At 44.9% G+C, this 11,337-nt stretch overlaps 1 protein-coding gene across 1 annotated transcript; it reads right to left on the bottom strand.

Moving 5' to 3' along the window:
• Nucleotides 1-2,394: 2,394 nt before the first annotated feature.
• Nucleotides 2,395-6,506, bottom strand: LOC125530787. The gene is made up of 7 exons (XM_048695189.1): nt 6,395-6,506; nt 4,514-4,586; nt 4,346-4,435; nt 4,027-4,206; nt 3,823-3,942; nt 3,694-3,750; nt 2,395-2,718 (listed from the first exon to the last, which is right to left on the bottom strand). The coding sequence occupies exons 2-6, from the start codon at nt 4,575-4,577 to the stop codon at nt 3,710-3,712; spliced, it is 495 nt and encodes a 164-aa protein (XP_048551146.1). The 5' UTR covers nt 4,578-4,586; nt 6,395-6,506; the 3' UTR covers nt 2,395-2,718; nt 3,694-3,709.
• Nucleotides 6,507-11,337: the final 4,831 nt, after the last annotated feature.

Here is an 11,337-nt window from a genome sequence, read left to right as displayed (position 1 = left end):
TTTGTCATTTGCCTCTCGTTTTCCTCTCCTCGCATTACTACTAATGAGCGCTTTTGTGAAACAATGCACTGTGTGCCAGCAGGCTAAGATTGAACACGCTAAACTCCCTGAACTGTTGCAACCACTTTTAAGTGCCAAAGTAAGCATGGTCTTGGATTAGCATGATTTCATTGAAGGACTGCCAAAGTCTAACTTTCAGCAAGTATGGGCATCTTATACCTCTCAAGAACCCATATACAGCTATGCAGATTGCTCGGGTCTTTCTTGATAATATATACAAGCTGCATGGACTACCTGATGTTATTGTCTAAGTTTTTCACAAGCCATTTTGGGCCAAACCTGTTCTGATTAACTGACACGCAACTGAATGTGAGCAGTGATGGACAGCTAGAAGTTTATGGTCAAACACAAAGATTAAATCAATGTTTGGAAAACTGCTTGCGATGTTTCATACTCCCTCCGTAAAGAAATATAAGAGTGTTTAGATCACTAGTTTAGTAATCTAAATGCTCTTATATTTCTTTACAGAGGGAGTACATGCTTGTCCTCATAAGTGGGATCACTGGCTGCCCCCGGGTGAGTTTTGATACAACACCACTTATCATTGAATACTACACCCTTCAGAGTATTATATGGCAGAGATCCGAAACAATTGGCTGTTGAGGCTGTTCTTCCTACACCAGCTCTAGAACTAGATGAGGGGCTACAACAACATGTTGATATGAACATTGTCATTCAGAATAAACTTCTCAAAGCTCAGCACAGAATAGAGGTGAAAGGTGACAAAGGGAGATCTGAATGCCACTTTAATGTGGGCGACAGTCACGCTTATGTTCAAATGACAGTCACGCTTGAACTAAGCAGAAGTTGGCATTTAAGTATTTTGGTGCCTTCCTCATACTTCAACCAGTGGGACAAGTTTCCAAAACGCAGTAAAATTCATCCTGGGGAGCATGTTTCAGTTGTAAAAAAAGCAGTATCACCATCTGCTGAGGTATGTTGGGATCATTATGTAATATGTGAGTGAATAGCAAAAAAGCACCACGTTTTAAGTTCTGTTCCGGAATTGCCACCACATTTCTTGCTCGACCCCAAAATCTACTGTTTTCTTTACTAAAATTTTGAAAAAAAACACCACTGATTTGGACCGTTTTAATCCGATTTCTGACATGCCTGTAAGCGCTGACATGGCACAAAACGATCGACCTCGTTTGTTGACCGTTAGGTTGGACGGAGGGTCCACTCGTCAGCAGCCTTGTCTCTCCCGAACCTTCTTCTTTTCTTTGGAGGCATTTCATCGAACATGTATGCGGGTGTGGTCGTCGAGGAGCCAGGAGGCAGCAGAGGGCATGCAGCGGCGAGGCTAGGTCGGGTGGCGCGCCGTCCGCGCATCTACGGCACCCACCGTGTGTTGCGAGGGTGCAGGTGCAGCCGCACGCAGGCGCGTGTGATCATGTACAGAGCAAGCTGAGCTCGAGCTGAGCGTGGCTGGCGGACACCGTGTGTGGGGAAACAGCGGTGGGAGCAGAGGCCCAACCTTGAAGAGAAGAGCTCCCTGGACTGGAGGGAGATGGTGCGACCCAGGGTGGAGGGGAGGGGAGGCCATGTCCGATGGGGCGCGCGACACAGCCAGGGGGTCCGGCTGGTGACCGAGGCATGGTGCTCCGGCCGGTGCACGGCCTACTCCTCCCCACGCCCTCTGCGCGCAAACCTTTCGACGGAAGACGGGTGGGCCTCACAACTGACTTAACGGTCAACGCAAATGTGGCTGACTCTTAGTGCCACGTGGAGCTAACCAGTGGACCCGTCATGTCAGAAATCGGATTAAAACAGTCCAAATCGATCATCAATGTTTATCCAGAATTTTTGTAAGGAAAACGGTAGATTTTTGGGCCGAGCAAGAAATGTGGTGGCAATTCTAAAACTAAACTTAAAACGTGGTGCTTTTTTGCAATTCACTCTGTAATATGTGACCGATCTGGTAACAATTCTCGATCGACGCCTTATTCATCAAGATGGTGCAGGTGCTCGTCCAATGGAAGGACCCCCTCCCTGCTGATTGGGTGACAAAGGAAGATAGACACTGAAGACATGCAACATCGGTTCCCTTCAATGGCTTGAGATCATGCCATACCTGCCGCTACTGAAGACCAGCTCGACCATACGCGTCAAATGCATCACATGACCAAATACCAGCAGCAGAGTGCGGTATCATATAGACTACTTAGTTCCAAACCAGCAGCTAGAATCCATGTATAAATTATCATAGATTCAAGGCCAGTAATCACAAAGATGTCACCCATTGATCCTAAACATTGCATCCACAGGACATTGAACCAAAAATTCTAACAGCAGACAAAAAAGTAAAAATGAAACAACTTCAACATGCAGGAATGAACAGTGAAGAAACTACTTTCAGTGCATTCAGCAGTAGACGGGAGATTTACATGACATACGGCCATAATCATCACATGCGGAAAGTACTTTCAGTGCATTCAGCAGTAGACGAGAGATTTACATGACATACGGCCATAATCATCACATGCAGAAACTACTTTCAGTGCATTCAGCAGTAGACGAGACATTTACACGACATACGGCCATAATCATCACGTAATTCACTTCGGTAGAGAATGGATTATTTGACAGAAAAACAAGGTTCATGATACTGGACTTGAGATGCTAGTCAAAATCTTTCGGCCTTCAATGCTGATGAGCCTGCATTAGAACAAACAGGATTGTCAAATAAGATCTACATCAAAGTCTGGAAACTACGCTTCTAAACGCATTCCACAAAGAAATCACGAATGCAAAATGCAGAAACAAAGATCAACGACACAAGATCTAAATGACCAATAAATATTCTAGAAGCTAAAACCAGTTCTCAAGTGGGGTCAACTTTTCGCTACAGTATGGTTAATGCGAGCAGAGATGGTTAAAAAAACATTACAATTATTGTTTCATTATTTTAACATTTTACACAAGAAACTTGACTAGTTCAGAATTCATAGTGCAGGAGCACTTTTTCAGAAGTCACTTTCCAAAGATGTAGTCCTCGTGAACTCAGCGCAGCAAAGCAGAAAGAAAATAAAATTAAATCCAAGGTGATCATGAGATACCTTGGTTATTTTAAGTTAGAGAATATGAGTTGCTGTCACATACAAACATTGAAGGTGCAATTTTATAGCATATACCTTCCTTAAGATCTAATCCAGCATAAAGGGACAGAGGATAAAACACAGACGCTTCAATGGCAGTAACTTCAATATGCAAACTATATTTATCTTTAATCTGGCACATAAAAGATATTAGTTGTCTAATCCCATTTGCTAAGATATTTGGGTAAATTTAGGATGTATAGGCAATGAAAAGGCACTTTTCAAGAGGCATTTTCTCAACACAAGTCCCTTATGTTCTCATCATAGCAAACCAAGTTGATCTAGCACATAAAAGGTATTAGTCATCCAATCCCATTTGCTAAGATACATTGGTCAGTTCAGAATGTATAAGCAATGAACACAAGTCCCTTCTATTCTAATCATACCAAACAAAGACCATGTTGTTTATTTAAGGAGTCAGGGTCATCCATGTAAGCAAATAAGCATATAATAAAAACCATGTGATCTCATCACAACAAACAAACAGAAACAGTAGCAATCTATAGATCAACCCTAGGTTCGATCCATCACATACCAGAAATAGTAGCAATCTAAAGCTCGACCTTGTCGTCGTCCTCGCCACCAAGCTTAGCTGTGTAAAAATGAGAAGTATTAGAACTAGTAGAAATCTAATTATGCTTGGAAAAAAAATAAAGTTGCATACCCGCAAGAAGGCCACCCTCGTACTCAGTGTATTCCTCAGGAACATCTCCGCCATCAATGGGGGCGACCTCATTCAGAACAATTGCTTCCACGTCATCATCCTCGACATGTTCCTCCTCTGCTGTGTAACCAAAGAAAAAAAGATTAGAATTTAATGAGCAATCTAACTATCCTTGACAGAAAGAACAATCTATAAATTGTATACCCTGGTACTCAATTCCCAGCTTTGGACCATCCTCATCAATGGCAACCCCCTCCACTTCATTCACAGCAATTGGTTCGACGCCATTGTCCTCGAACAGCTGCTCCTCTTCCTCCACACCATCGTCCTCAGACAGCTGCTCTGCGTCTTCATTTGCCTCAGGGAAACCAATGATAACATGGCCTGAAAAGTGAAAAGGATTTGTGGAGAGACTACAGTTAGTACAGCAAATCTGTTACTAGACCTGTAAACTAACATACTAACATATGATAGCTTCCAGTGTGCAGCAAAGAATAAAGAGGCAGCAAGTTCAAAAACTCACCATGGCGGGACCTATACGCACGGTTGTGCTTCTTGCGAGGGGTGAACTTCGGCACACGGACATGAGCTTCAACCAGATCATACCAGTGATCTGCAGGTGATAAAGATCAGTCAAACTAACATAAGCAATAACAATAAAAAGGAGAATTGGGTCTGAATTCGCTCTGACCTGGAAACTCAGGGTAAAACCGGTGGCATCCGGACAAGGTTAACTTGGTACAGAGATCAGCCATCTCAGTGATCTGATGAAAATGCTGTTAGTTAGTCAATAATCATGAATTCAAATAGATCAAACTTCGTTTGGCCTGCAGCCTACCACGCACCCAAATCAGAACCCTCCCGTCCCTGCTCCCAAATCTCAAAATCAAAGCAGAGGGACCAGTGGGTTCGTAGGAAAAGTGGCCTCAAGGTTACAGAATTTAAAACTAAGGTGGGTAAACCAACTGATGCATAAAGATAAAAAGGAGCTGAATGAGGCTCTGATACACCAACTCTTTCACAACTATGATGCGGAGGAAATCTGTAAAATCAAAATCCCCCAGACTGATGTTGGGGATTGCGTAGCGTGGCATGAGGAGAAGTCTGGCGTATTTTCTGTTCACGGCGCCTACAAGCTGGGTTCACAGCTGAAGCAGCAAAGTAATATGACGGCCTCCAGTTCAGTTCGTGATGCAAACGACAGGAGCATATGGGATTATATTTGGAAAGCTAAAGTGCCAGAAGAAGTTAGGATATTTGCTTGGCGGGTAGCCACTGAAACTCTGCCAACAAAAGAAAACAAGTGGAAAAGAACGCTCAGAGTTAGACAACATCTGTAATATCTGTGGCATTGAGACGGAGAATGAATTTCATGCAGTGGTTAACTGCACTAAAGCCAAAGCGCCAAGGAGTGAAATGAGGGCATCTTGGGAACTGCCTGATGAAAATCGTTTTCGATTCACGGGTAATGATTGGTTACAGAACCTTCTCGGATCTTGTACTTGAGAAGAACGCTCTCGGATTCTCCTGCTCCTGTGGTGAGCCTGGTGGCTGCGGGAGGATTGTGTTCACGCAAAAGGGAGAGCGCTGGTTGGCCAGTCTGTCCAATTTCTAGTTAAATATGCAGAAGAAATCGGCAGTGGGATGCGCAGTATGGAGCTCCAGAACAATACTCAGGTAACTAATCAGTGCGACAGTCTTCCGATGAGTGTGAGGAGGACAGAGACTAAGAAGGGGAAACAGACAAGTGAAATGAGGCAACACTGCAGTCGAAGTGAGCGTCGTTTGGACAGTGTCCATGCAGACCTGTCGACGTGTTCAATGCAGCAAAACGTTCTGTCTGGGGGAGGCCAATGGGAATCACCGCCGGCAGGTTTCTGGAAACTGAACTCTGACGCATCTTTCATTCGGAGTTCCGGGGAAACGACTGCAGGTTTTATCGTCAGAAACTGCTTGGGCCAGGTCCCTGTTTCTGGGGACAGCGTATGCCGGCGTGCAAAGATGCAGAAGAAGCTGAGTTAACTGCTGTTCTGCATGGCCTTTTGGAGTTAAGTAAAAACTACAGGGGGGCGGTGTGTGTGTGGAGACGGACTGCTCCTCCATCCCTGCTATTCTGAATATACCAAAACTAAAAACCAATCAGTACTATTTCCCCTCGTCACTGATATATGGGACCTTATGAATTTGTTCAGGGAGGTCACCATCACTGCCGTAAGACGATCCAGCAACAGTATGGCTCATAATATGGCTGCGTTTGCTAGAATTCATCGAGATCACAAAGCCTTTGGAGATGTACCTCTCGCTCTAAGAGATTCCCTTGGAACGAGAAAACCACCACACCGAAACTCTCGGAGCACCCCGTATCCTCTAGATTTGAACAATATTGGCACTCTCGGGCAGGCCATACCCTTTCCGACGGAAAATATATCAGATCGAAACTATCGCCGTTGCACGTGCCCACGACGTAGCCCGCATGCCCTGGATTCGAACCGAAAACCCCAGCCCTCCAGCCCAAGCTAAAACCCTAGATTCCGACGAACAAGAACGATGGACTTGGAATCCTGGAACGTACCGCGCGGTCCACCGCTGAACCGAAGAGAAGAGAGGAGGAAGTCGGCCGGTCGGCTTCGTCGGCGGCAGAAAGAGGACAGGAGAGCGGAGAGGGGTGGGAGAAATGGGGAGGAGGTCGCTCGCTGGTGGGCGTGCCTCGTCGCCACTCCACTTTTTTTTGGGCTTTGCGTTACTGGGCTAGAAGCTCGCTGGACAGGCCTACTCGGCACTTGTTCATCTTCACTTGACTTAATATGTTTTAAAAAAAACTTGACTTAATAATATGTCTCAATTGTTTCAAAAAAAATATGTCTCAAAAAAAACTTGACTTAATGGTGATCCTCAACAAAAAAATGGTGATCCTAAAGAAATTGTCTTTTTTAGACATAAAAAATTGACTTAATGGTCTGCCTAAAAATATTTTGAAAAAAATTATCTGCCAAAATATAATTGACCCTACTAAAAGAATTGACTTACATAAAAAAATATGCATTGACTTGGGTTGTCAGCTAGTTGGCCGATGATCCAGATTTTTTACGGACAAAACAAAATACATTGTTACAAGATTTGAAGGAGATGCAAATTTTCAATCAGAAAAGGTGCAGAGCAATTCCTTTGAGTCAAATATACACGTGGCGTGTGAAAAAAGAAATCACTAAGGGTCTAAATCCTCCAAATTTGTGTGCCAACCTTTTGAGTCAAAAAAAGGGGTAGTTCTGACAGGCAAAAACGCTGAAACAAAATCCGCGTCGCTATCTTCCCTTCACGAAGAGGCGAATGTTTCTACCCGCCTTTGGTCACCGATGAGTGGTGATCTCCACCCCTCTCCGCCCACTGCTCTGGTCTTATTATGTCAACATTTTCATAAAACTTGCATAAAACTTGCACATGTCATTCGCCTTATGATAATAACATTTAAAATGTCTAAAATTGTTGTTGCACTAAATTGCTAAATGCATATGGGGATTTACCGGAATTGTTGTTTGTTATTTCCGTCCTCATTTAAACTTGCCTTAACCGTTAAATTTAATTATGTTTCACCTCTTGCCTTGTTTAACAAAATATAATTTTGTTGAGTACATAATCGAGAGAGAACTAAATAAGTCATGTGGTGTTTCGTCAATATGCAACTCGTTGCGTATTGAGCTCCACTTAATTTGTAGTATTGTTTGTTGCACTTTGCCATGACATGCTTCATTAAGTCGGACATGCATCATACTTGGTTGTGCATCATGCCATGTTTATGTGAAGGTTGTTTACTATGTTGCTTGCTTCTTTCCGGGTTGCCCCCCCCCCCCCCCCTGCTCTGGGGGGGGGGGGGGGGGGGGGGGGTGAACTCCCACTGCTCTCCCCTCTTGTTCCATACGTACATGGCTTTGTCTTCATTACGAGCTCCAATTTGGTGAAGTTGGTGATGCCATGAATAAAGTGGCCTCGGCCTCTTCCTTATCACGACGACGTTTTCCCTTATGGTGCCGCTGAGCCAATGGCTTCGTCTGCTTGTCGTCTGTTCGGAGCGGCGGGCCTTATGTTTTTCGTGTCTGGCAGTTGTCGCCTCTTGTGGCTGCGCTGGCAACTAGTGGTACAAGGTTGGTGGCACGACAATAGCGGTGGGATGCGTCACATCTGAATCCAGGTCGGAGTGGGGTACGTCCTCGTCCAACATGCCTCAAGCACATTCTGCGGGACTGTGTCTGGCATTGGCCTGGATTTTGATTTATTGGTGCTCTGCCTCTTTTCTCAGTGTGGTGCGCATATCGCCTTTCATGTATGTATGGAGGTGTAGTATGTTTAATTGATTAATATAATGTGTGCAATCAAAAGGGGTAGATCTAGGGCCCATTTGAAATGCATGAACCCAAAACATACGAATATGAATATGTAAAACACATGAATTAAGATCTCATGTAACCTGAATTTGTCCGGGAATCTAAACACGGGAATAGTCCAACACCACCGTTTGGATACAACAAAGAGAAAACACAAGAATTCTAGACATAAGGAGGAATCTAAACACACGAGGCCTTACCTCATGTTTCTTTTCTTCCAAAATTCGTATGGATCGCCCTTCCATACGAACTTCCAAGGAACCTTGGTGAGCCATTCCTTTGTTCCAAAGGGCACCTTAGGATGTATATATTTTTCCTGTAGGAATTCAATCCTCCAAAATTCCTACCCCCTCTAATCCAACCATAATTTAAAACCGTGATACTTATTTTGGATCGGAGGAGTACAATTTTCTTTGTTCCAAACAGGGCCCTAACGTTGCGCCATAGTTTACAAAACAACCTGCAAATTAAAAAAATCAGGAAGAAAATAGATCAACAAAAGCATTCTGATCAAAATCCAACACAAAAGAGGTCACAAATCTGAAAGAAAACGAAGGTCCTGATCTGATATGTTCTTCATGCATCATTAAAAATAGAAACCAGTACCCCTTGATTTTAAGACGAGAGGATTAACTAGTTTCTATGATATGATGCAGAAAGTTACAGCAAGAAACGTGTAAAAGAAATGCATAAAAGAGAAATATGTTGTGTGGTATGGTTGAGGGAGGAAAACAGAGAAGAAATGAGGCATGGGAGAAGGGCACTGGAGTCCTGGCCTATTTAGAGCATGTACAACTGAACCTCTCAAAACTGCCTCATACGCCCGGACGAGCCGCCCGATCACTGTCCGATCATGATTTTTTTGACCCAGACGGACTCCTTAAACGGGCCTCAAACGCGCGTGCTGACCGGCACCCCTCATATCCAGCCCAAATATGGGGCGGATATGGGGGCGCCCGGGCATGCCCGCCACGTCGGACCCGACAGCCCGACCCCACCCCAAATTGCATCAAATCCACCAAACCCTTCCTCCTCCTCCCGCCGCCCTCAACCATTCCCGTGCCCGGACCCTCGGCGTCCTCCACCCTTGCTCTCAATCCTCACCTCCGGTCCCTATCCAACGCCGGAGATGTTGTCCAGCCCGACCCACACCGCCACGATGGAGACGCGATCCGCCTCGTCCGTCGGCGGCATCAATTCGTCGGCTGCGACTTGCAAGGCGGAGAATGTTGCCCGCAAGTTGCGGCGACGCAGGCATCAAGAGAGGGACGCGGCGGCGGTGATGCAGGGAGGTTCAGACATGGTTGTGATTTTACACATGGTGGACGTTTGAGGGGCTGGATTTGGCAAAGTCCGGCTGCAGATGCTCTAATGGGCTATACTAGCTAGTTAGATACAGTAGTATTTTGGGTAGTGTTGACTAGTATTTTGGACAAAGTTGACTATAGTATTTTTGGATTCGAGGGCTAACTATAGTCTTTTGTGGCCGAAGTCTACAAGTAAAAGGGCCAAATCTATGTACTTGGATGATTATGTAAGAACAAATTTCAGTGTTAAGTGCTTCACAAAATTAGTTTGTTCAGACCTACAAAAGACTTTGTATTGAGTTCAGCTTTCTGTTGTTGTTTTCCTGAACCTGTTAACTGAATATTGTTTGAGAGGTACTACCTCTGTAATCTAAAAGTGCACGGGTGGTAGCATTGAAGTGTTGAGAGCTACTACCTCTGTAGTCTAAAAGGTCTTATATTAGTTTACAGAGGGAGTACATGATTATGGCTCATGGCTCAGGTTTTCCTTTTTGCTTGATATTTCCTGTTTGCTAAACTGAACTGTATTGTGGCAGTGTTGTTTACATCATTGTAATGTTGCTGTTTTGCGGAACTGCTGCTGTATTGTTAACTGAACCGATGTTCTGCTATGTTCCCTGCCTGAAGAAACCGGACTCTGAAATCGAACCGGAGCGCCTCTGTTTCCTCGGTTTCCCCTGTCTACATGTTGGTCGCTTGGCTGGCTGTGAACTGCTGCTGGTCGTAGGTCTGATTTGGACGATGGATGTAGGGAGGCAAGCACTCCGTGACCTGCCTTTGGCAAGGCATGGGATCTCAGTTCACTTGGCTTCAGGTACAGGAGCAGATTTTCCACACTTGCACTTTTTGTGTGAGAGAGACCACTTGACAGAAGAGACTTTGTCGACCAACTCCTCTGGTAAGAGCTGAGTGTCTTGTTCCTCCTCCCCATCATCAGCAGCCTCCAGTTTGGACGCCACCAGAAACAGGTAAGATTTTAGGGGACAGTAAAAATTGTTCATCATCAGCTTCCATGTCAGCATAAGGCCCATCAGCAGTATTTACAGTATGCCAACCTTGTTGCAGGTTTTTGTCAGGGAGTCAGGCAGCTCAAGGAATCTACTCCTTCTGTAAACTGTTTGATGTGCAGTCGGTGCAGGAGTTGCAATCAGAGAAAAGGAAGAACGCCCGACTGATTGAAGCGTCTAATCATGTGGATGACGCCTCTGAATCCGACTCATCACGCCGACCCGACACTGCAACCAACCACCGCGCTTGCTTCCGTGAAGCTCTCCCACTGCGCTTCCTACCTCGGGCACCTAGTATACAAGACATAAGATCGTCCCGGCTACTCAAGTTCAGTGCCCTCTTGTCGTGCGCGCAATTTTCTGTCTCCATCGTATCAAGTATCAATCCACCGATCTTCACTGCTCCCTCCTTTCACAAACACTCATTTTTTGTAATTCAGATGTAGTATGTCGACACATTTTAGTGTGCTTGTTCACTCGTTTCAGTCTCAATTCGTGCTGTATTTATCTTTCTTCCTACTGATGACATTACATGCGTTGAACGGAAAAAATAAAGGCATGGAATTCGTCGTTTCCTTACGAAATTTTTGCGTGCAATCATTTTCGAGCAGCAATTCAGTGTAAAACGTGGCAGCAGACATGACCAAAAGCAACCAAACCCAGGACGAAAACGAAATGAGCTTCTAGATGCACCAACGGCTGGATGGAAGCGATGGGACTTGCTGAAAATTCTTCTTGTCCCTTGCTCCACCTCACTGCATTTTCTTTCTCTCCTACCCGTCCCGTCCCGTCCTTGTCCTCTTTCTTCCCTCCTACCACCTG

The sequence above is a fragment of the Triticum urartu genome, unplaced genomic scaffold (assembly GCF_003073215.2).
Source record: "Triticum urartu cultivar G1812 unplaced genomic scaffold, Tu2.1 TuUngrouped_contig_6560, whole genome shotgun sequence".
Classification (NCBI taxonomy): Eukaryota; Viridiplantae; Streptophyta; class Magnoliopsida; order Poales; family Poaceae; genus Triticum; species Triticum urartu.
This window is presented reverse-complemented; position numbering and strand designations above follow the sequence as displayed.

Excerpts from the sequence above, each read along its gene's own strand:
- LOC125530787 (XM_048695189.1), bottom strand. The coding sequence starts at position 4,577 with ATGGCTGATCTCTGTACCAAGTTAACCTTGTCCGGATGCCACCGGTTT. Across the intron at positions 4,207-4,345 it reads TGCGTATAGGTCCCGCCATG|GCCATGTTATCATTGGTTTC; the intron begins GTGAGTTTTTGA and ends TTCACTTTTCAG. Across the intron at positions 3,943-4,026 it reads GCTGGGAATTGAGTACCAGG|CAGAGGAGGAACATGTCGAG; the intron begins GTATACAATTTA and ends TTGGTTACACAG.